General features: G+C 57.4%; 1 protein-coding gene across 1 annotated transcript; it reads right to left on the reverse strand.

The window, feature by feature from the left end:
• Positions 1-1,238: 1,238 nt before the first annotated feature.
• Positions 1,239-25,029, reverse strand: PPP5C (protein phosphatase 5 catalytic subunit). Its single transcript, XM_082677744.1, has 13 exons — positions 24,832-25,029; positions 18,407-18,648; positions 10,993-11,140; positions 10,181-10,302; positions 7,255-7,320; positions 6,835-6,933; positions 5,814-5,919; positions 4,282-4,424; positions 4,090-4,177; positions 3,173-3,213; positions 2,900-3,078; positions 1,912-1,993; positions 1,239-1,749 (listed from the first exon to the last, which is right to left on the reverse strand). Exons 1-13 carry the CDS (start codon positions 24,950-24,952, stop codon positions 1,687-1,689), a joined length of 1,500 nt encoding a protein of 499 aa, XP_082533870.1. The 5' UTR covers positions 24,953-25,029; the 3' UTR covers positions 1,239-1,686.
• Between the last annotated feature and the right edge of the window lie 536 nt (positions 25,030-25,565).

Raw genomic sequence — 25,565 nt, forward strand, 5'->3', positions numbered from 1 at the left:
GAGACTAAGGTCCGCCATGTGGGATGGGTGGCCAACGTGACCAAGCCCAGTAAAGACCCTGAAAACCAAGGCCCAGGTGACCTTCCCTGTGCGTGCTGTCACATGGTTGCTGGGAGAAAGCAGCGCTATCCGTGTGACTTCACTGGCAGAGACAACCGGACACCCGCGGCTGATCTCTCCTGGGCTCCGCCCTGTGTGCCTCTTCTCTTTGCTGATTTTTTTTTCCTTGCTGTGACAAACTAACCGTGCGTATAACAGCTTTTCTGGGTTCTGTGAGTTCTTCCAGCAAATGACTGAACATGAGGGTGGGCCTGGGGACTCCTGAACTCCTGGGTTACCAGCAGGAGTAGTCTCAACACCCGGATGCCGGGCGCCTCGCCCGCTGGAATTCGCCCTGGAGGTCTGGAGGGCTCCTCAGAACACTTGTTTCCCATGGGAAGTAAATGCAACTGGCACATTGGGACTCGTGCCTATTTTCCTCAGGACAGCCCAGTGCATACCCCCTGGAAGGTGGTTCATTCACATCCACTGCAACACTGACTTGCCGTGGAGAAGAGGACCTACCCGCAGGACCTCTCTGAATGCAGAAACAGAATTAGGACTGAGATCACCTCATTTCTGTCCCCCGGGTCGGGGTGGGGGGACACCTGAGGGGTCAAGGTACTCACCGGACTCCACCCCTCCATCTGCTGTCATCTGGAAAAGGTGGATCCAAAAGAGCTCAGACTTAAAAACAGACATCTCTCCAGTGGCCCAAGCCAGGGAGAGCAGCCTGAATGGGGTTCAACGGTAACCTCTGATGGAGAATAAAAGGGGAAGTGGTAGAAAATACCTCCAGTCTTCCATGGCGGGTGGAGACGTCTGCTTCGTTGCGTGATGTAAGGACCGAGGCTGGCCTGCCCAAGAGGGCTCTGCCCCGCTGGGCTGTGAGCAGCCTCAGTGAACACTTGCTGACGGGGATCGGCAGAGGGAAGGAGGAGCTTCTGCTCTGCCCTGGTCTCCCCACCTGCACGTGAGCCGCTGATGGGGGTTCTCTGTCCCAGGCGGCAGAACTCTCCCTCAGGAGCCCACTATGATGGGCCAAGGGGCTGCTTGGCTGGCCGGCCCCAAGACCGGCCTGTCCAGCTCCAGGGTGCCCCAGGGAGATGAGAGATGAGGGGACAGGACTTTATGAAGCGGTCACCCCCATCCCAGCAGCTCCCGAGGCTCCACCATCGGAGACAAGCTGACTTACAATAATGACTTTATTTTAACATAATTAATTACAGACATAAAAGAGCCGGGAAGGGGGTGAGCCCCAGCCTAGCCCCGCCCTGGGGCTGCCAGGAGCGGGTGAGGTGCAGGTGAGGCCTCCCTGATGACCCTCCTTCCAGGGGTCTTCCCATGGCGGGGACCTATTGCTTTAGCAGGGGAGGGGCCACGCAAGCAAGGGGGCGGGGAAGCCTCTGGGCCCCGTCCCCCCCAGCAGTGCTGGCCTCCCTCCAGAATGCCGGCTTGGTGCCCCACCCTCCGCCTCTCCACCTCCTTCTTCTTTGTCCAGGGAGCAGACCATCTGGCCAGCCCCCCACCCCCTCTGCAAACCTAAAGGGGAATAAATACAAACTTTACAAAGTAAAAGGGGGTTCCAACGTTGCCCTGGGCCGGGCCTGGGGTCGGATGGGGAGCAGGGTCCCTGTCACGTGGGCCTCACATCATCCCTAACTGCAGCAGCGTGCTGGCATAGGCCATGGGCTTGACGTCGGGATGAGGCTGAGAAACCAGAGGCACACAGGTTAGACACAGACAGAAATGGGCCGGCGCGTGGAGGAGGGTCTTCTGAGCACCAGATGCAGAAACCAGCCCTACCCCTGAGAGCCTCTTCCCCCCGGGGCCCAGGCCAGGGAGAGCAGGGGACCCAAGGGGGTGACTCACCACTGCTGTGAACTGGTGGAACTGGGGCCGCAGGTCAGAGCCCCGGAGGTGGATGTAGGCAGCTTTGTTCCCCATCTGGTCGCTGCGGGGACAAGGGCAGAAGGGCCGGTGTGGTCCATCAGAGGCTGGGTGGGCCTGGGGCATCAAGGAGGAGGCGGGGCAGGGAGAGGGAGGGAGAAGAGCCCTGGACAGAGTCAAGGACATGGACGGACAGAGGCTCACCAGGCAAGAGAGAGGAATCCAGGTGAAGAGGGGCCCAGGGGGCCGAGGCAGGAGGCGTGGGGATGAGGGGGAGAGAGGGCCACGTGGGAGCCGGGGGCGGGGAGGAGAGGGCCCAGGGAGCAGGGCCGGCAGAGGGCCTTCCTGACAGGATGGGCAGAGGGCACGGGCAGCCCCACAGAGGCAGGACTCTTGCCAAAACCTGGTCTCCAGGCTGACCATGCCCCGGCTCTAATCAACAGGAAACACAGGGGACAGAGGAACGTGGTGTCCGGCCACCTGGGGATGGAACGGCCAGAGCACAAGAGACTCCGGTTTCTTCAACCAAAAACCAGCAAGGGGGAGGGCAAGAAGAACAGGCAACTCGAAGATCAGGAGACTGAAAACGTGGCCCTTGTTTGGGTCCTGCTTGGAAGAAATCGACTAAAATGAGACTTTGATGAGAGACGTGGGGAAATGGAACTCTGGCTGGGTTCAGGTGACCTCTTTAGAAGGTGTGACAGTGGCATCACAATTACACACAGAAAAGAAGACTTCCTTCATTCAGAAATATACTAGGGCAACAACGGGTAGAAGCGAGAATGCCTGGGGTTTGCTTTACAATAGCCCACGGTAGGGATGGTGAGAGCTGGTAACTGTTGAACCTGGGTGACAGGTACGTGGACGTTCATCATACTATTTTATCTACTCTTATGTATCCTTGGAATTTTCTATCACAAAAAGTTAAAAAAAGAAAACCACCAGATGGGTGGGGCAGGTGGGGACGTACCAGTAGTTGGGGGCAGAGAAGACGGTGACGCAGCGCCCGCCGTGTGCCACCTCATAGCCCTCGGCCTTGACCTCGTGGCTACGGATGATGTAGTCCAGGTTGTTCTCCTCCAGGAAGGCCTTGGTGACGTCGGGCCCGAACTGGCAACTCACACCCCGCTTGCTGACCGAGCGCCCGTTCTGGGGAGACAGGGAGCTCAGGGTGCCTGCTGCTCCAACCCGCCCGCTCTGCCCACAGCCCGCACCTGCTGGCCACGGCCCCGGGCAGACTGACCTGTGGCTGCGGGTCCGACCAGAGCAGGTCACACATGGGACCTGGAAGGGAGCAGAGGGGAGCGTCGGGGCCTGACGGAGGGCAGGGGAGGGGCCGTCCGCCGCGGGGCAGGCGTGGGGCACGAGAGACAGGACTCTGAGCTGCTGCTCGCCTCCCCGCTGACCTTCCCCCGGGACCAGACCCCATTCAATCCATTAGGGCCCCAAAGCTGGAGGGAGCGTTTCTTTGTTGTTGTTTTTTTTAGCCGCACCACACAGCATGCAGGATCATAGTTCCCCCACCAGGGATGCAACCCGAGCCCCCTACAGTGGAGCGCGGAGTCCCAACCACTGGACCGCCCTGGGGCCACGGAAGTCCCTGGAGGGAGCTTTTAACACTGCAGTTCTGACCAGGTCCCTCTGTTGCTCAAGCCTCTGTGGCTCCCACTGCCCTAGGAACAAAGACCAAGCTCTTCACCCAGACCTGTGAGGCCGGACAGGCTCTGGCCTCACCAGCCCCTCCGCGCCCCGCGCTTGCCCGGCCGCACTCCTGCGAGAAGGCACCTCCTCCTCCTGCCCTGTCGGTGTTCGCGTGGTGTCCCCAGGAGGCCCTCCCACGGCCCGCTACCTCACCACTCCACACACACCCTCTCCCCACAGCTGTGTGTGGCTAACACTCTGCTGTCTGTCCCCATCACATCACTCCAGGGGCAGCAGGTGAACTCACAAATAAATAAATAAATGACCGCCGTGTGCTGCGGACACTCATGCTCCCCGGCCAGCACTGCCTCACGAGGGAGGTGCACTGACCCAAGTTACAGGTCAGGAAACTGAGGCTCAGCCTTGCTGTCTCTTGCCGAGGGCGCAAAGCCCATCGGGGCAGGGCTGGAGCCCCCGAGCCCCAGGAGGGAGGGGCTGTCCCCAGCCTTCCCCAGTCACCTGAATCTGGGGGCTGCCGACTCCGCTCGATCTTCCTGATGTCGTCCAGGGTGACGCCGTCTTCACTGAACAAGCCCCCGTGCATGATCTGGGGTTCAGGTGGGAACAGCAGCGTGAGGGCAGGGGCCAGCCACACCTCAACCCTCTGACTCGCTGCACCTCATAGCGGCGGCGGGGGCGGGCCTGCCTCACCAGCACTTTGCCATTGATACACTGGGCCAGCGGGAGCCACTCGAACACCTCGCTGAAGAGCTCGTACATCTGGGCTGTGTACTTGGCCTTCACCTCACCCTCAAAGCCGTAGATCTGGTTCATGTTGTCCGTCTCATGGTTGCCTGGCCGACAGCAGGACAAAGAGAAACCTCAGCACCGCTGGGTGCCCTCTGGCTCGGACCCCGGCCAAGGCTGAGGACAGTCTGGTGGCCCCAAGCCAATGGCATCCACACAGCAGCTCACTGGTCCCTCCCAGAAACCTGGCCCCTTTCTAGAGGGGCAAACGGGCTGAGAAGGCACATGGCCACAAGGCCCAGGCCTGCAGTGATCATCACGGAGTGGGTGAGGCCTGGGTTCAGCCCTGGCCCCAATCCCAAGTGACCAGAGGCCTGTCCCTTGCCCCTGTGAGCCTTGGGCTCCTTCTTGAAGGACTTGCCGTACATTTTGGGCAGGAAGTACCAAGGAGGGGGAGATATTGACAAAGAAGAGGCCCCCTGCAGAATGCCTGCTGTGGGCCAGCCCCACGCCGTGCTTTTATCTTCCCACCCGCAACCTAATTCCTCCCTCCCGGGGCTTGGGGGAGACAAGGAAGCTGCCAGGCCCCCACGGCTGCAGCAGGCGCTCATCGAGCATCTGCCACATGCCAGGTCCTGCTGCAAGAACCCCCCGAACCTGGCTGTGAACCTGCCCGCTGTCAGCACTCGTGCCCCCAGGAGCCCCCAACCCAGCCCGCTGCCCTCACTTCCTCCTGGTTCTCCCCCTCTCCTGGCTGCACCTTCCACTCACCACCCCACCTCTCAGCGGGCAGGTCCTCCGCCGGCGGCCCTCACTCCCTGGTGAGCTCATCCTGCCCAATACCACATGTACGCTGAGGAACCCACACTTTACAGCCCCCCGGGTGCCCCCAGACATCTCTCAGTCTCACAGCCACATCCAGAGCCAAGCTCCCCATCTTCCAGCCTACATCCTGCTCTTCCTGTCCCCGCATCTGTCAGTGGCAGCCACAGCCCTCCAGATGCTCCAGTCAAAACCTTGGAGTACCCCCTTTGACCCCTTCTTTCTCTCACACTCTCATCCAGCCCACTGGCAAACACTCTGGGTTCTACTTTGAAAAGTGAGCCCCAATCCAACCACTGTTCCCACCCGGGTCCAGCCACCACCAGTCTCCCTGCTCCCACTCTCAGCCCTTGGTTTGTTCCCCACATGGAGGCCCAAGCGATCCTCTTAACACCAGAGAGAGCCCCTGACCCTCCTCTGCTCAGAGCCCTCCCATGACCAAGTCCTCACCAGGGCCCACAGAGCTCCATTAACGTGATGCCGCTGCACAGTGCACAACCTGCCCAACCTTACAGGGCAGGCCCGTGCGTGATCTCAGTGAAGACACAAAACAAACACACCTGCAACCGGTATCCCCACTTCTTAGATAAGAAATGGGAGGCTCACAGAGGAAAAAGCGAGGGCTCTGCCCAGGTCCCCACCCTGACCCCAGACCCTGCTGCCTCCCAGCTCACCTCGAAGTAGGTGAAAGTGATCAGGGTACAGGAGCTTAAAGCCGAAAAGGGTGAGGATCACCTCTACGGAGAAGGAGCCGCGGTCCACGAAGTCGCCATTAAATATCTGCTCTGCTAAGGAAAACAAGGGTGGGGGGACTGCTCCCTCCTCAGCCCCTCCACACCCCGGCTCCTGGCGGCACTGCCCTGGGGTCGAGAACGCCAGCAGGGCTTGGGGCATCTGGGCTTTCGTCTCTCCTCACTGTGTAGGTCTGGCCCAGCAGCTTGGCCTCTCCGAGCCTCGGGATGGTACTAAGATCTCCAACCTCGCCTGCTCCTCAGGGAAACTGATGGCAGAGGGGGAGACCCCAGGTGGTCAGCCGGCTTCAGCTCTCCCCCCAGTATAGGCCCAAAGCCATAGGGCAAATGGGACACAGGCCCTCCCACCCGACACTGCACAGGCCTGGTAGCCCCACCCAGTGGCCATTCATCAGGCAGTTATAACATGAGCAAATACTTATTCAGCATGGACCGTGGGCCACTGAGCACGTCACAGGTGTTAACACACTATTCCTCTCAGTAGCCCGATGAGGGAAGCCCACTTTACCACTACCTCTTCTCCCCATTTTACAAACGAGGAACCCGAGGAACTGCGAGGTGAAGTGACCTGCCACAGCCATAGCTGGAAAACGGCACAACCAAGAGGGAAGCCAGGTGTGGGCTGGGCCAGGCGCCCCACGTATATGCTCTTATACCACACACATCCAGCCCTCTTTCAAGCCGGGGGGAAGCTGGGGCTCGGACACACTGGCCACCTGCCCAGGTCACACAGCAGGCGGGGACTGGCCCTGACCGGTCTGGCCCCAGAGCCCGGAGCGCAAGGCCGCCAGCCGCTCCACCCCCGCTCAGTGCCAGTGCAAGCACTCAGGCCTCTCCCTCCTCAGGCTCACGCCTGTTTCCCAGGCAGGGGTTCCTCTCCCTCCTGCACCCCATACCCGGGAGGCGGGGCAGGGGAGGGGCCTGCCCTTCCGAGGAAGGATACGTAGGGGTTGGTGTCCGAGGGTAAACCGTTGAGCTCAAATATGTTGAGGAGGTCATAGAACTGGCCGTGGGTGTCCCCGCACACTGTAATCTTCTCTGTCTGGAAGAAAAGAGGCCACCGGAGAGGGAGGGGCCCAGAGAGAGATGTGGGGAGGGGGGAGGAGCGAGGGGAGGGGTGAGAGGTCACAGCAGACCGAGAAGAACCGTGCAGAACACACAGGCGTAAGGCACAGAAATGAAGAGGGGAGGAGAGAGACAGCCAGGAGGAGAGAGACAGGGTGGGTGAGGAGGGCAGATGTCAGGGAGAGAGAAGGCAGACCAAGCCCGGTGGGTCTGTGAGTTTCTGAGCTCCGTGGCCCCTCCCCAGCCAGGGAGCCACCCGCCCCGGCCCGCCTGCCCGCACACTGCCCCCAGCGCGCACCTCTTTGAGCGTAGTCTCCACGAGTGTGCTCAGCTTGGAGAGGACCTCTTTGACCTGTACCAGAATCTGGAAGGCAGGGCAGGCTGTGAGTGGGGCCAGCTGGAGGGCCTGCCGCCCACCCCAGCCCCAGAGAGACTGTACTGGCTAGGAGACGCTGCTGGGTTGAGGGTGAGGGAGAGGCAGGGAGGGGAGAGGAGAGGAAGGGGCAAGGGAGGCCTGGCTGCGCGGGTGCTGGCCGGGAACAGAGGCGGCCCCCAAGCTGTGACCCGAGTGTCCCATGCGGTATTTAAACATCAGGATTATTTCATGGGAAAACCTAGATTCTTGGTTTCTCTTAAAACAATCAGCATGGATGGACCTAGAGACTGTCATACAGAGTGAAGTAAGTCAGAAAGAGAAAAATAAATACCGTATGCTAACACATATATATGGAATCTAAAAAAAAAAAATTGGTTCTGAAGAACCTGGGGGCAGGACAGGAATAAAGATGCAGACGTAGAGAAGGGACCTGAGGACACAGGGAGGGGGAAGGGTAAGCTGGGACGAAGTGAGAGAGTGGCATGGACATACATACACTACCAAATGTAAAATAGATAGCTAGTGGGAAGCAGCCGCATAGCACAGGGAGGTCAGCTCGGTGCTTTGTGACCACCTAGAGGGGTGGGATAGGGAGGGTGGGAGGGAGACGCAAGAGGAAGGAGATATGGGGATATATGTATATGTATAGCTGATTCACTTTGTTATAAAGCAGAAACTAACACACCATTGTAAAGCAATGACACTCCAATAAAAATGTTAAAAAAAAAAACAAAAACAATCAGCATCATGAAGAAACACATAGGATGAAGCCAGATGTGGAACATTTTATAAAACAACTGGCTTGGAAACGTCTAAATGTCAATGTCACGAAAATCTCCCACAAAGGCTTGAGACTGCTCTAGATGAAAAAAAGGTTAAAAAGGCAGGTCATATGCAGTAGCTGATCCTTCAGTGGATTCTGGATTTTATTTTATATTTTATTATTATTATTTTTGGCCACACCACACAGCTTGTGGGATTCTTAGCTCCCCAACCAGGGACTGAACACAGGTCCTCGGCAGTGAAAGCACAGAGTCCTAACCACTGGACTGCCAGGGAATTCCCCGGATTTTGGATTTTTTTTTTTTTTTTAAAAAAAACAGCTAAAAAGAATGTCTGGGGGGAAAAAACTGGGGAAAATTAAAATATTTGTCTAGAAACACAGAATATTAGTTCTTTCAGATTGAAGATGACCTTGACAATGTCATGTACACCTGACAGTGTTTGAAAATCTTATGGACAGCCTGTGGACTGTTTGCATTAGTCAGTATTATTGTATTGGTACTAAATTACTAAGGTGGGATGACTAAATCATAGTCACGTAGGAGAATGTCCTGTTTTTAGGGGATACAGATTATGATGCAACTTATTCTCAAATGGTTCAGGAAAAAGAAGGAAGTGTATGTGTATCTACACACCCATATACATAGAAAGATGAAGTGAATGTGTCAAAACGTTAACGGTGAACCTAGGTGTGAAAGGGGTATGATGTTAACCACACTGTTCTTTTGACTCTTCTGTAGGCTTGACAATTTTCTAAATACAAAGCTGGGAAAACAGAGTGTTAAAGAGAAGAGGAGGGAATTCCTTGGTGGTCCAATGGTTAGGACTTGGCACTTTCACTGCCAGGGCCTGGGTTCAATCCCTGGTCGGGGAATTAAGAATCCCACAAGCTGCACAGCAGGGCCTGGGGAAAAAAAAAAAAAAGTAGGAGATGTCCACTTCAGGTCAGAATGTAAAGAGTTTGTGCAAGACTGTCATTCTTGCCCTAATGATGAGAACAAGCCAAAAAAGAAACAAAAACAAAGGAACAAACAAAAAAACCCCTGAAACATCTGAGAGCAAGGACACAAAGAAACCTAAATTAATCAAACTGCAGGCAGTAACGGTGAGAAACCCTTCCCTGGGAGAAAGGGACCATGACTGCATCCCCCCTGGCAGCGCGCCAGGAGGGCAAGACCCTTCAAGGCTGAGGGGAAGGCAGCAGAACCCTCGTGCCTGCGTGGGCTGGCATTACAGAGCCCTGAGGGGCCCCGCCGCAGGCCTCCACCCTCGCCCTCGGATTCTCTCCCACAGCCACCCAGAAGGCAAGGCGCAAGGCGGCGTGGTGGAGAGAGGCCATCTGAGGCACAAAAGTGGGGGTGAGACTGGAAGGCAGAGAACTCCCCAGCCACCCCATCTTGGCAGCGGGGCTGAAAATCAGAGCGCTTTCCTCCAGTTCCAAAAGCTGGAGACTTTACAGCATAAAGACATCCCTGGGATTTTGCCAGGGCTGAGATCCCAAGCCCTGCAGACGGGAGAGTCCTGATTCCACTCTGAAGACACCTGAAACCGGTGGTGAACTAAGTCCAATAAGACCTGCCCCTGAACTGCAGATGAGATGGACACAGACCCTCACAATAGCAGCCCGACAGAATCAGGTCCTGCCGTTTCCTGAAGGAAAGTTTTGCCTCAGTCGCTACTACTCTTTTACACAAGATGTCTGGCATACAATAAAAAATTATAAGACGCAGAGAGCACACAACGGAAGCAGACCCAGAGATGGGGGAACATCCAGACAGAGACTTTAAAATAACTATGAAAAAAATGTGTTAAAGGATCTAGCAGAAAAGGTAAATGACATGCATGAACATATGGGGCAGAGAGATGAAAGCTATTGAAAAAAATAACCCAATGGAAATGCTAGAAATAAAGAATTCATTTGCAGGGTGCCAGGCACACCACGGGCTCAGCAAGTGTTCGCTGCCGGTACCACCCTTCTCCTCTCGTGCCCTGTGATGGGGTTCAGGCCCGGCTGTGATGCTATCCTGGGGTCACAGGCGCGTTCAGCCCTCGACAGGGGCGTTACCTGGTAGGCGCATTTCCGGTGCAGTTTCTTCTGGTCCTTGTACCACTGCATGAGCTCTTTCATGAAAGTGATTGTCACTTTGCCGTCCTCAAGCTTGGGTCCACTGTACTCATCCTCGATGGCTGGTGTGTGAATGGGGGGATGAGAGTCAGTGGCCATAGCCACTGTGAGGGTGGGAAGTCGGGCCTGGCTCCCAGGCACGGGGCACATGGCGCTGGACACACAGGTTGAGAGGGGGATGGAGTGAGAGAAGATGCCACTCCCCGGCCGGGTCCTCTCATGGCCCGCTCCTTCCGTTCAGGTCAGCTCAAAGGCCCTCTCCTCGACTGGACTTGATAGCACTTGACACTGTTAACTGACTAGTCAATCCTCTCTCCCCACTAGGACACCAGCTCCAGGAGGGCAGGGGCTGTTTTGTTCTCAGCTGTGTCCCCAGTGCCTAGAACAGTGGCACCTATTAGGTGCCCAATAACCATCTGTGGAATGAATGACAGACTCAGCTGAGCGCCCAGAGGACCTACGGACAAACCAGACACAGGAGGCCCATGACGGGTGAATGCAACTGTGGAGGGCAGGGTGGGTGGTACAGCAGGGAAGCTCGCCCGAATCCGGAACCTCCAGACCCAGCTCTGGACTGTGGAGTCCCCAGAAGCGCAGGCGAAGGAGCAACAGACAGCGTGTGGGGACGGGCACCAGAGGCACCACTGAGCCCCATCCCCCCTGCGCCCCAGCATGCACTGGGAATGGAGGGCTCAGGCAAAGACGAGGAATGCTCTGGGATGGGCACAGCGGGGCACCCAGGCCTGACTCACTCATGCTCTCGATGTCGAGTGAGTCCACGACGGAGCGCTTGTGCTCGTCACCTGCGATGGCCCGCTCGAAGGCCTTCTGCTTCACGATCTTGTTGCATTCCTGGTATTTCATCTTGGCATCCTTGTCGTGGGGCTTCACCTTCACCACCTGGGTGCGTGGGTGGGTGAGAGGGGAGGGAAGGAAAGAGGCATCAACACCCAGGCCGGGGTCGGGGCCATAGGGAGACGGGGACGCCGCGGCTGCCCTCGGCCTGCCTGGCCCGCGGCTTCACGACTGCTGAGCAGAGCACCCGTGCCGGGTGCACTAGGGGTGCAAGCCTGGGCTCGCTTCACCTCTGGCCCTCAGCTTCTGCATCCCCAAACTGGGCCTGACAGAGCTGCCCACACAGGGCTGCCGGGTGGGTAAACGTGCCAACCCACGCAGATGCTCTTAATAAATCTTCGCTCTGACCATCATCAGAATAAAACTGGCCCCACTTCAGCCTCCTCATTGGAATCAGAGCGGGCTGAGATGCACTTTACTGATACCGTTACAGTCAATACCAAGGAGGGTGGGATTGACAGGAAAGGGTGGGCCGGATCCAAAGTCATAATTTACAGCCCAGACTCATCTGAAGAGGCAATGACTTGCTGGATAACCCGGACTCGCTGAGCCTAAGTTTTCTCATCTGCAAGATGGGGGAGATGACAGGCTCCACCTGCCAGGGCTGTTGGGGGTGATACACAGGGCCTGGCATGCAGCCTGGGCTCTGTGGGCAGCAGCGGGCACCTCGTGGTGACGTGGCCCTTGTTCAATCTTGGGCTCTGGGGAGACCCAGGACAAGTGAGTTCCCTCAGTTTCCTCCTGTGTAAGGTAGAGGTGACAGTGTTTCTACCCTGGGGGCTGGGAGGACTAAACAAGTGAACACTTGTGAAGTGTGTGCAGCGGTGCCAGGCGTGAGTCAAGTCCACATTAGCGTAGGCTGCTCTTCAATGCCCCCTCTCGTGGGCTGCTGCATTCATTAAATGAGATCGTATGGAGGAAGCGGCAGGCATACGGCTTTGGGACACACTCAGCTCTCAGGAGAAGGAGCCTGTCCTCTCCGCTCTCCTTACCTTCTACCCCGCTTCCTAAAAGCTCTGATCCTCCAAGCTGAGAGGCAGGCAGGGCTGCATTCAGATCCCAGCTCTGCTCCTTACTTGCTGGGTGACCCTGGGCAAGTGAATTCACCCCTCTGAGCCTCAGTTTAGTTATCTGTAACTGTTCCTGTAACTATTAGTGGACCCTGCCTGACCTGCGCACCCTGTTGGCCTCCCCAGGAGCGGACTCCCACAGCTCCTGTGCCGGGGGGGCCGAAAGGGGTGTGCCAGGGCTGGCCCTCAAGGGCAGGGATGCCCCCCGGTTGGAAAGCCTGGCAGAGTGAGTCAGAAGCCTGGGAAAAGGCATCTGCTAATAACCCCTGAGGGTCAGTGTGGCTCACGCCCCTGAGAATGGGTGTGCAGGCCAGGAGTAGGGGCAGGAAGCTGGTTCGGGGCAGGCTCAGGCTAGGGCACCCTGCCAGGCAGCTCCACCCAGGGTAGGGGTGCAGTGCGAGGCTTGGGAGAAAGGCAGCACCAGACCTTCCCTGGAGTCCTCCCCACCAAGGAGACCTTACGAGTCCACACCGCAGAACGAAGTCCAAATCACCACTGGGCCTGGCCCACAGAGGCCCGCCCACCCCTCCACGTTCTCTGTTTGCCCAGCACTACCAGCCAGACCAAACTCCCAAGTCCCCAAGCACCAGCTCCTTCTCAACTCCAGGCCTCGTACAGGCAGCCCCTGGCCCAGAGCACCTCATTTCTACCTCCAGCGACTTTCTAGCCCCTCCTCCTCCTCCAGGTCTCAGCTCCCCTTTCCCCTCTCCCCCAGGCTGGGTCAGGCACCCCCTCTGGGCTCACACAGGGCCCTGGGCTCCCCCCGCCCGCCCCAGCCCAGAGCACTGCTGGAGATGGGTCTGCCTCCCCACTGCAAGGCGGCCATGGCCACGAGGGCAGGGCTGAGGCCGAGTCCCAGCTGGGAACGAATGCCCGGAGTGGATGGATGCCCCACTAAGCATTCCCTCTGAGCCACTACCCTGTTCGCAGACAGCTCAGAGGCTGGGGTGCGGGATGCAGGCAAACGCCGACGACCCCGGGAACAGAGGGGCGGGAGCAGCGACAGCAGCAGCGGCACCGGAACACAGCTAAGTGTTCGAACGCTCACCACGCGGCTGATGTTGTGAGCAATTACCTTGCTCACTGAATCCTAGAGCAGCTCTATGTGATGTTATCACATCTCCACTTGACAGATTAGGAAACTGAGGCCCAGAGAGGTGAGGTCACTGACCCGAGAAGCCAGGATTCAGCTCTCTCGCTGCTTGAGATCCTGCTCCCCCAGCACGCTGGGATGTGCTCCCCTCCCTACCGCTGCCACCGTCCCCACGGTGCCCTGCGTGGCCTCCAGGGAGACACCGTCGTGGTCATGAGTGCAGGCTCTGGGGCCAGGCCTCCAGGGCCTGCATCCAGGCCTTCCAGGGCAGGCAGCCCTACCTCTCCAGCCTCCCTCAGCTTCTAGAAAGCGAGGGAGGCTGGAGAGGTGGAGGGTGGCTGTGAGAATTTAACATCAGGCCCATCACAGGGCCCAGCAGCGAGCGAGCGCCTGTGCCAGGGCCTGGGGCTGCTGCGACTGCTACTATAACTGGCTGCCTGGCTGGGAAAGGGAAGTGACCCTGCCAGGCTTCCGCTCCTGGGGAAGGTCGTTTGCTCCAGGTTGGAGGGGCCTAGTGGGTCCCAAGGCCTGTTGGGTCAGAAGCGAATGCTGGACTTTTCTTTAAAAAGTGGGATCTGGGGGCTTCCCTGGTGGCACAGTGGTTGAGAGTCCGCCTGCCGATGCAGGGGACACAGGTCCGTGCCCCGGTCCGGGAAGATCCCACATGCCGCGGAGTGGCTGGGCCCGTAAGCCATGGCCACTGAGCCTGTGCGTCCGGAGCCTGTGCTCCGCAACGCGAGAGGCCACAACAGTGAGAGGCCCACGTACCGCAAAAAAGAAAAAAAAAAAAGTGGGATCTGGGTTGTATCCGTGTCAGTATTCAGATTCTGATAGTGATGCCAGATACGTCACTGGGGAAAACTGGGAGAGTGGGATCTCTGTATTACCTCTTACGGCTGCGTGTGAAGCTACAACGTTCTCAAAATAAAAAGCTGCTTTTAAAAAGTGGTATTTTCAGCTGGGAGTATTCACAGGCAGTAACTACAACGACTCGAATCAATGAAATGATAACATAGGCTTGTGATCCCCACGTGAAGCCACGGGGGCTGCGCGTGTTTGGGAATTGGGAACTCTTCGGATTTTAGAAAGGTGACACAGTGCACCCGCGTGCTGTATGTTACAGGACACCTCCAGCAAGTCCGGGTGGCACCTGGTAACCACACACACTCCCGTTTCTGCAGTGAAACTTCTGGTCGCACTACATGGGGGCAAACAAGACCATCAACGGCCTATCAGTTCAGATTGGATTTTGCCACCAAATGAGCTGCCCAAACTTACCAGACTATTTTTCACAACGGCTCGGGTTTATAACTGAGGTGAAGGAGCAAGAGCTCACTTCAGGGGACCCACGTGACAATGGGTTGTGGGCCATTATGACTATTTCCAATGTAGAGGTGAGGGGATGCAGCCCAGAGAGAGGCCACGCCTGCCAGTGGCACATGGGCAACCAAGGAAGCCAGGGGTCTGGGGGAGGCAGTGGGAAGCAGGACACTAGGGTTTTCACCCCATGGGTCGAGACCCTCCAGTGAATTCATCTAGGAGGTCACACCAACACTCCTTCCATAATAAATCAGAGTGAGACCATCGGAGCACGCTGCCTGAGCTAAGGGCGATGATTATGCCACCAAGTCTGGGACCAGGCTGTCCCTTCCTGGCTGCGGGACCTTGGGGCAGTGACTACTCTCTGGGCCTTGGTCTTCTCACCTGTAAATCAGGGATAGTAAGAGTCCCCACTGCGTAGGGTTGTCATGAAGATCACATGAGTTTTCACAGCACGAAGGTCACCAGCGCACCCGGCCCCTGAGAGCGCCGTGTCAGGTGTCAGCTGTGACCGTTCCTGTTACTATCATACGTCCACACCTTAGGGGAACGGGCGTTCGTACAGGCTAGCGAGGCAAAACGCACTGCTAACTGACTGTGCTGGGCTATGCTGTAAGAAGAAACCCAAATGCAAACCATATTACAAACCAAACCCCAAAAATCCCAGGAGAGGGTGAGGAGTGCTGAAGGAGTCCCCAGATCCGGCCCGGGCCCGTGTGAGTCACCACCTGAGTTCCAGTCACAGACGGGAAAGAACACAGGTGGAATCTTCTGAGAAGAGGACCCAGTAAGGGGGCGGGGAATCCTGGAGCCAGAGTCCCCCGGGAAGGATGAGCTTGGAGATGAGGGGCATTGGTGGGGGGATTCAACATGGACCCATGGAAAGGGGAGATCAGCTCCTGCCCTGGAGGGAGAGCAGAAGAGAGGTGCCCCCACGTCCCCACCCCCTAACAAGGCCCTGTGCCTGCACACGGCCCTTCCTGGGGGCCGCAGCCTCTTCCCCAGACACCCCCAGGAGAAAGCGCACCCAGTACTGAGCACAGGCAGGCCCTACTCTGAACGTACTACTCTTGCCGAATCCTCACAAGGCCACTGAGGCAGGCTCTGCTGTTCTCTTCCGTTTACAGATGAGGACACTGAGGCCGAAGATCCAAAGCTCTCAGAGATACACAGCTCATAGCCGGGCGTCCTGACCGCGGAGCCGGCGCCTCCAGCCCCTGCATGAGTGACCTTCAGAATTTGAGACTATGACTCACAGTAAGAAATATATATTTTATCACACCTAATACGCATCCGTATTCACATAAATGAAAAATACTCTTTCACAAATATATACGTACTTCCTCCAAACAATGAACTGCTGTCTTCTTCTCTATTCTATTTGATGAAGGCAGAAGTGCTGGTCTCAAACTGTTACACTGACTTCACGGTCCACTAACCATTACAAGCATGGACTATGGGTTCAAGTCTCAGCCCTGCCACTTCGCTGCTGGGTGACCTTGGAGGAGGGACTTCCTCTCTCTAGACCTCTTTTTCCTTCTTGCAGAACGGATTGAACGCATTTTCCTTCTTGTAAAAAGCACGTCAAGAGCTCACAGCAGAGCTAGGCCCACAGTAAGTATGCAGGTGAGGAAACTGAGGCTGAGAAAAGAAGGGTCCTTCACCTGAGGGCCCAGGCTGCTGTGAGACACAGCCTCAGGCTCTTCGTTTAACCACGGTCACATCTTGGTTCCGCCTCCGAGGATGCCATGACCTGAGAGGGGGCCTGGGCACATCCTCCGTGAAACTCCAGCACGTCCCAAGGTAGCCCTGGAGGCAGAGACTGGATGGGGAGCCACCCCAGGGCCCAGCCCTCTGCCCTGCACCCAGAGTCGGATGAAACATGTCAGAAAGGACGACCTGCAGGCGGGCGGCTGGCCCAGGTGGGCAAGGATCTCAGGCTCGTGCAGGGGCTCCCCAGGGCTGCTGGCAAAGCCCTCACAGGGAAATGGGCCGTGACCCGGCCCCCAGGGCATCCGCAAGGCCCGGGAGAAGACTCAGATGCAGTATGCCCACAAGACGGCTGCAAGTGACCTCTCAGCCTCATGGAATATGCGGGGCGAGGGCCCAGTCTGGGCCAGAGCTGTGCCGCAGACCTGTGCTTGGGGTTCCTCTCATCTCCTGCCCCCTCCCATCTCCTCCAGGCCCCTCCCCCCATTTGGGGACCTGCAGGAAAGGCCCCTCCCCCCATTTGGGGACCTGCAGGAAATCCCCATCCAACCCCACCTGTCTTCCGAGTTACTCATTACGGAGCCCTCCAGCCCTATGATCTTTACGCACACCACTTCACCAGAGCCCAACAGCCGCCCAGGAGGTGGCCACTCCTCTTGTTACCATTCTCCAAATGAGGACGCCAAGGGACAAGGGAGAGGTTTGGCTGGGGAACGGCCTGGGAGCCCACGCTTGCAAGGGCTCTGTTCTGCTGCTCCTTCCTCCGTCCTCCTCCCGGGGGGTCACCCCAGCCCCCTCCTCCATTCCGCCCCTCAGTCTCTGAATTATCTCTTCCTTCAGGCCTCTGCCCGACCCTGACACAGGTGCCCCCGGCCCAGCGCCTGGCTGGAGGCTGCACTTGGCCTGACAGCCGCCCTCCTCTCCGGGCCAGCAGCCAGCCCCAACCGTCTGCCCTGGCTCCCTCCAACTGCAGCCTGTGGCTCTCAGCCTCCCCTGCCGCCTCTCCCGACACAACAGAAGCTGCTCAGAGTGCGTGACGAATGAAATGAAAGGAGGGAGTGCCGGGTGCGTTGCGGGGACGGGGGCAGAGTGATCATTCATTCAACGAACACTAAGCCCCTGTTGGATGCCAAGCACCGTCCCAATGACCAGAATAAACAAAACCCCTGCTCTCGAGGAGCGACTCTCTCCAGCGGGGAAAGAGTGGGCCGGAGGGCCGGGCTGCCTGCGTTCAGATCCCAGCTCTGCCGTTCGCCTGCGCGTGCTGGTGGGCAGGGGACTTGAGCCTTCTGGGCCTCAGTCACCCCATCTGTACGATGGGAGTAATCACAGTTCCCACCTCACAGGGCTGCCTCACGAGTCCCTCAGCCAGCTGACAAGAAGGGTATCGAACATGCCTGGCCCGAAGGCATGTGCTCTGGGAGTCCTTACCACTGTCGTTATCATCAGAGCAGTTACAGTGATGGGGTGGCAGATGAGCAAGTGAACTGGTGAATTCTTGCCATCCTCTAGGTCCCCTCCCTTGTCACCTCGTTAAAACACATCCCCCGTTTGCTCCCTCTACAGCATATCACCCTCGTCTATTTTCTCCCAGGCCCATATCCTCACCTGCAAAGATTCTGTGTACCCTCACAATGACGGGCTTGCTTTTTGCCCTCCTCCGAATTATAAGCTCCACCAGGAGAGCTGTGTGCCTCTTGTTCACCAACAATAACAGCAACAATTATCATAATAGTTAATTATTACAGAACACTGACTACATGCTAGGGGCAGTTCTAAACACTTGGAAAGCAGAGGCTCATTTATTCTTCACGGCAACCCTGAGAGGTAGGTCTTACTGTCCTCCCATTTCACAGATGTGGGAAAGGAGGCACAGAGAGGCCAGGTAACTTGTCCCAGGTCACCAGGCGACGATGGCAGAGCTGGGCTACGAGCCCGGCTGGCATCTGTTGGATGAGCAAACGGCAAGTAAACATGTGAATGGCCCCCTCATACCTTCCCCGTCTAGTCCAGCTGCACACACAGAGGCCGTCCTCCCCCAGCCTGCCCCCACCCGGCCCTCAGCACCCGCCTGGCTCAGAAGCTGGGAGCTGGCTCACCCCCCGAGGCCTGGCTCACCGTCTCATAGTCGCGCAGGGCGGCCCGGAACTTGCCCAAAGCCATGTTGCTGGCGGCCCGGCGGTAGTAGCCCTTGATGTACTTCTTGTCCATCTCGATGGCCCGCGTGGCGTCGGCCAGCGCGTAGCCATAGCACTCAGTGCGCAGGTAGGCCAGGCTGCGGTTGCCATAGTAGATGGCATGGCTGGGGTTCAGCTCGATGGCCTGGCTGTAGAACTTGATCGCGTTCTCGTAGTCCTTGGCTGTGAAGATGGAGGAGGAGAAGCGTGAGGCGAGGCTGCCACCGCCCAGCCAGAAGAGGCCCTGGGCTGGGTACTCGCCCAGTCCCCCAATTTACAAATGGGGAAACTGAGGTCCACAGCTGAGCTCAGAAACGTCTCTTCAGCCCACCCCCCTTCCCTGTCCTGTCCCACCCTAGCACAGGCCTTGTCTCCTCAGGCCCAAATCCCTAAGACCCCAAATCACTTCCACACACCCATCCACCCAACCATCACCCCCCAAGGCCCCAGGTGGACAATACTTCTTCCAGGACTTCAGGAGGGTCTTACTGAATGTTCCCCATGGCCCAGAGAGGATATGTTACTGAGTGCCAGACCTGGGCTGTGAGCCAGCAAGTGTGAGTCTTCCCTGAGCCCCTTGGTTGTCCAGCCCCCCAAGCAAGTAAACAAGCCCAAAGAGGGGTTCTAGTAGGAGAATAGGAAGTGGGGAAGGAAAAGGAACCTACTTAGGTCTCAAGAAGGGGACACGTCAGCAGAGACCCAAAGGAAGTGACAAACCAGACCAGAGGAAGAGCATTCCCAACAGAAGGAACAGCAGGTGCAAAGGTCCTGGGGGGGCGAGGGAAGGGGTGAGAGAGCATTATGTTCCAGGACCAGCAAGAGGGTGGTGTGGCTGGGGTGGAGTGAGCTGGGGGAGGGCAGAATATGAGGGCAGGGAGGCTGGCAGGACAGATCCCAAAGACCACAGCCAGAGCTGGGTGTGGACATCAATGTTCTAAGTGTGGAGTGACAGGATGTGACATCTGGCCAAGGGGAAAGGTCAATTTTATTTGAAATGAGCTACGGCCATGCCTTGCACGTTACATCTCAGCCTGTGGAATCCTCACATCCCCACGGCATAAGCACCGTCTGGTGCTCACTTTACAGCAAGCCACAGAGGTCTTGTTCAAGGTCAAACACTCAGTGTGTATCTGCAGAGCTGTCTTGGGTCCTGCCCATATGGCCATTCAGCAGGCAGGAGGCCGCAGCTAGGAGGTGTGCCCGAACTGCGGAGGCCATGACGTGCCAGGTGCCACACGGGGCTCTTGGCGCATGAGTCGCCTCACCGAACCCTCACGGCAACCCCGAGGACAGCTGCATTAGCCCCATTTTCCAGGCGTGGCTCTAGGAGGGAAACCCCAACACACAAAGTGGCAGGCAGGAATTGTGAGCCAGGCCAAGACCCAAATGCTCCCACTCTCATCCTCCGTACCAGGTGGCCTCTCAGTGGGAGCCTGGCATAGAGACAGGCACAGACACAGGGGCAGGTAGCCTGGGCCCAATTGCTGGCTCCACTCCTTACTAGCTGTGTGTCCTTGGGCAACTTATGTGCCCTCTCTGGTCTAAGGTTTCAGAGTCCTCCAGACACTGAGCCTAAAATGAAAATTCCTGCCCTAACTTCTACTACTCTTTTCTCCAGAGCCATCTGATAAACCATGGCTTTCCTTTGTTTGCTTATAATCCATCATCCCAATTTGAACCTAAGCCCCAAAAGGGCAGGGGCCCTGATTGTCTTACTTCTTTGAACCCTTGCCCTGTCGGAGGACACAGCAGCCCCCAGCAGCCCCCAGCCCTGCCCTCCTGGGGCTCACAGTCCAGTTGCAGGGTGGGAGTGACTCAGCACACACAGATCCACCCCCAGGCAGTGATGACCCAGAGTGTTTTACAACTGGGGCAACCCAGAGGGGATGCCGGAACTGAGACCTGGAGGAGGAGAAAGAGTGAGCCAGGTGAAAAGAATGGAAGAAGAGGATTCCAGGCTTCATGAATGGTTCCTGAATGAAGGCAGGAAGGAATGAAAGAAAGAGAAAGACAGGACACACCTACACTAGAGAAAGAAGCCAGGTGCTGGGAGATGCCAGGAACAATATAACAGCGAGTCCTCCTACAGGCTGACGTCTGGCAATCTTTCAAATGGCTCGGGTGTCACCTCCTTTGGGAAGCCTCCCTTGACACCCAGGCTGGATCAGGCACGTCTCCGGCTGCCTCGGCCCCTGGGCTCCCCTATGCCAGCCCTGCCCCCTCTGGGTAGGCACCGTTAGGTGATGGGTGTGTCCCCCAGGATGGTGAGCGCTGGAGGGCAGCCCAGGACTTCCCAGAAACACGCAAGGGCAGAAGCAGGCAGCCCAAGTCTGACTGACCCTCCCTGGAACACCAACACCTTCGAGGGCTCCTTCCAGCCTCCCGGCTGGGCTCCAGAGGCAGACTGGCCAGCGCTCTTGCCGGGCCGTTCGGCATGCGGTGGGGAGCCTGGTGCCTCGGAGCCGGACATCTGGCTCTGAGGATCCCGACCACGAGACCGTGGGCAGACAGCCTCCCCGCTCTCAGCCTCAGCTTGCTCATCTGAACTGCGGGAACCACAATCGGCCCTGCCTCATGGGCTGGTTGTGAGGGTGAAAGGAACTCCTGGCTGAAATGTGGCTACAGCAGAGAAAGAGGTCAGCAGAGGCTTGTAAAAGAAGTGAATAAATGACCAAATGAAAGGAAGAAGAGACTAGAGCAAACAGGAGGGGCCTGTGCTTCGCACAGCCACCCAGCGGCACCAGATCCCAGCCCTGCTGTGTGTGCTCGACAAATATGAACGCATTTAATCCTCAAGAGGCCCCATTTTAGAGGACGAGACTGAGGCGCAGAGAAGTTAAGGTTTGCCCAGGGGCCACACAGCAGGTAAGAGGAAGAAACAAGATTTGAACCCAGGCAGCCTGAGCTCTTAAGCCTGTCTACAAACTCTTAGACTCAGAGGCCTCCTGGGGGGTCAAACAGAACCCCTCTCTTTTTACAGAAGGGGGTGGGGGGCAATGAGGCCCAGAAAGAGGGGAAGAGAGCTGAACGACATTGGGGATCAGGCTCTGCCCCACCAGGGCCTCTGGAACGGGCCTGAGTTCACAGAAGTGATCCAGCCATGCTGATGGGGGCGGGGGGCCTGGGGCCCCTCTTCTCCCACCATATTGAGCCCCTGGGCCCCTCTTCTCCCACCATGTTGAGCCCCTGGGGCCCCTCTTCTCCTACCACGTTGAGCCCCTGGGGCCCCTCTTCTCCCACCATGTTGAGCCCCTGGGGCCCCTCTTCTCCCACTGGGGCCAGGACGGCTCCAGGTGAGGCTGTGGCTAAGGACTCTGAACGTGGGTACCAAGCACGTGGTGAGGAAGGGGGATATCCGGGCTGTGCTGCTCACACACCCTGACCTTGGGCAAGCGGTTTCACTTCTCAGAGCCTCAGCTTCCTCTATAAACAAACAGGCCCGCTCCTACCTAGTACCTGGGGGAGGATTAAACAAAGTGGTGTACCTGGCCACCACGGGGGCTCAATTCAGGCGAGCTGTAATTATTCTTTTCATTGCTATTCCCCCAGCCCTGGAGACTGGGGCTCTGCGCCTGCAGCTGCCTGCCAAACAGCGAGGGACCTGGACCAGAAGGGGCATTCCCCTCCGTTCCAGCTCAGTGCCAGGACCGCTGGCTACCTGCCCAGTCTCAGGCCTCCTAAGAGCTCAGATCCCAGGTCCTGGAGGGCAAGGAGCCCTTCCCGACGGCCTACTGTTTCCCAGAATTCTTCCCTCGCCACAGCATCACCCCCATACTTGCTGCTCCTCTCGAGCCCCACTGCAGGAACAGCCCCACCTTCCACACCACCCCCAGCTGGAGACTGGACCCTGTCCTGGACACCTGACCCCTCCAGCCCCAAAGCCAGGCAGTCACCCTGTTCTGTCATGTCAGCCTCCGGAACATCTCTCACATCTATTCTCTCACTTCCACCCCGAGAACCCCTCTCTGCCCTGGTCTGGCCTTCACCCTCTCCTGCCCAGGTTCCTGCCCCAGCCTCCTCCCAGCTCTCCCAGCGTACGCACCCCCCGCCGCTCCCGAGGGGCCTTCCTGAAGCACAAACCCAATCCAGTCCTTCCCCACTCAGAACCATCCACGGCTCCTCGGGGTCCTCAAGTGGAAAGCTCGGGCTCCTGCCTGCAGCCTCACCATAAACTCCTCTGGCCTCTTACACTCCAGCCCCACTCACTTCCTTGGTGCCAGGCTCACCTCTGGGCCTTTGTCATCCAGCTCTTCCTGCCTGGGGTTCCCTCCTCCCTCTCTCCAGGCGGCCGCTGTCATTCTCCCTCTGAAACATTTCTTGAGTCGATTTCCGTCTTTCCAGCCTAGTGGGCACCACCCCCCTCCCCACTCACCTGTCCACCATTCTAGTCTCCTTCCTGGTCTCCAGCCTTGCCCTTGGTTGGGTCCAGTCTCTACAAGGCCGCTGGGGGATCGCCTTCAAACGCGCTAATCAGTGTTGCTCCTCTCTTCAAACCTTCCTTGGCTTCCTACCACCCTTGGGATCATGTCCCTGACCTGCCTCCAGGGCTCTACCTTCCAGCCTCACCTCTCACCAGCCCCACCTCCTTCTCGCTGCTCTGGCCTGACTTTCCCACTCTTAAAATCTGTTCGTGCTCCCACCAGAGGACAGCTCTCCACTAATGCTCTGGATTCCTCCCATGCCCCACCCCTCCTCCAGGGCTCTGCTGCTGTAGGTCTCCTCTCTCTCCTGCAAGATCAACTCTCTCTCTGTAGGACCATACTCTTAGTCTCTTCTACTCTTAAAAAAAAGCACCCTCCCCCCATTTCTCCACTCCCCCTCAGAACCAAAATTCTCAAAACCCTTGTCAACAATTGCTGTCTCCACTTCCTCATTTCCCATTCACTCTTCAGCGCCCTTCCCTCTGGCTACCATCGCTATCATCCCCTAGAAACTGCTCTGGTCAAGGCGACCACCAACATGTTATAGAGGCAAATCCCATGGTCAATGCTCGGTGCTCGCTTTGGCAGCATCCGACCTCAGGTAGAGCCCCTCCTTCTAGATGCACTCTCTTCTCTCAACTTTCCTGATTTTCCTTCCACCTCACTGACCACTCTTCTGTCCTAAACATTAGAATCCCTTGAGGTTCCGTACTAGGCCCCTTGTCTTCTGAGGTGACCTCATCCATTCCCAGGGTGTTCCAGTCCACCCATAGGCTGATCATACCCAAATCCCTCTCCAAAGACTTCCAGACTGGCCCGTCTACCTACTCAATGTCTCCTCTTGGATAGCAGAGTCAAATTCTCACTAGTCTATGCAGTGACTTGTGACACCCTACATGAACTGGCCCCTGTCCTAAGCTTATCTTGTACCTGTTTCCCTACTAACTCGTTAAATCTCCAGCCAAGCCAGCCAGTCTCTTTTCATTCCCGACCTCAGGGCCTTTGCACAGGCAGCTCCACCCACCTGGGACACTCCTTCCCAATTCTCTTTCTCAACTTAAATTCCTTTTCCTCAGTACGATCTTCCTTGACCGCCCTCTCTAAAGTACTAGCCTCTAACCCTTATTCTCTACTTCACACTACGTTGCGGTTTTTCCAAAGGACTCATCACAGCTTCTAAGTATTTTAATATTTATCTGTGTGTTTACTCAATGTCTGAGTCTTCTGCTAAATTACAAGCTATATAAGGGTAGGGCTACATCTGTCTCATCTACTGCTACATCCCTAACGTCGAGCATGGTCCTTAGCACATAGCAGATGCTCAATAAACGTAATGAATGAATGAATAAATGGGTGCCCCCACACCTTTCTTTCCCAAGATCCTAAGTCATACTATTCTTGGGATTGCCTCACCTCTACTCCCAGAACCTCCTTTCTCCTGGTGTAACCCCAAATCTCCTACTTCCTTTCCCTCCCATCTAATGATCTATTCTCCACTCCCATGATTTCCTGCTCTATTGGGACAGTTCCCCCCTCCCCCCCACTTGGTGTCTCTCCACTTGGTAGCGCCATCACTGCTCCGCCCCATGTCACTACTTGGTAGCGCCCTCTTCAGGTCTCACCATAAGCTGGCACCTCTGGGGTCTCACATTTGGTAGTGCCCTCATTCCCGTCCCCCTCCCGTTTCATACTTGGAAGCGCCTTCCTCAGTCTCCCCACTTAGCACCCGCTCCGTACGCCACTTCTAGGTGTCACCCCTTCTCTCAGAAGGCCCCTCTGTCGCCCCTTGGTAGCGCCATCCTCGGCCTCCCCACGCCCAGTCACTTGGTAGTGCCTGCCCCGCGCCCAGGCTGGCGCTCCTCGTTGCCATGGTTCCGCGCGGGCCCGGCACCCCTTGACCTGGGCCGCTCTCCACCCTCCTTCGCTCCCTCCAGGGCGGGCGTACCTTTGAAGTAGTCGTTGGCCTGCGTCTTGAGCTCCTCTGCCCGCTTCAAAGCGCCATCAGCCGGGGGCTCGTCCCGGGGGGGCTCAGCACACTCAGTCCGCTCGCCCTCCGCCATCGCCATGCCGCAAAGCGACCCCCCCACCCTGGCAACCGCGGCCAGCGGCACCCGGCCGAATCGTCGCGAAGGAGTGCCGAGTTGCCGCTGCCGCTGCTGCACAAGTGTCGTAAAGCGCGGGCCCTGAAGGCTTCCTTCGCGCGCCTGCGCAGGGCGCTTTAGCCATAGAGCGCGCGGAGAAGGCGACCAGAGGGCCCCCTGACGGCGCCCTTCCTAGCATGAGCCAATGGGGAAGGCGAAAAGGGGCGCGCGGGCAAAAAAGGCCCGGCGTGGCCCCGTCTCCCAAAGTTCCATGTTCCGAGCCGCAGAAGTTTCTCGGGGTCTTAAAGTGGGATTTCCCTGCCGTCTTCTCCCGTTGGTAGGTGGGTTGCGAATGCTGCTGGTGGGTGTGGCTTTTCTGCGAGGCACCACCATGCCCAACGCGGAACCGGAGCCGGGGGTCAAGCCCTTCTGTCAGTTTACCTGCGTGACCTTAAACAAAGAAATCTTCCCTTCCTCTCTAGGGCCTCACTTACCCCTCTCTGAAAAATGGGCGGTTTCTCAAACCAACACCAGAAAGGGCCAGTGTTTCTAAGTTATTAATTAAAGGTGCCCTGGATCCCCTAGCCCTGAGCTAGGC

The sequence above is a fragment of the Grampus griseus genome (genome assembly GCF_964374135.1).
Source record: "Grampus griseus genome assembly, chromosome: 19".
Classification (NCBI taxonomy): Eukaryota; Metazoa; Chordata; class Mammalia; order Artiodactyla; family Delphinidae; genus Grampus; species Grampus griseus.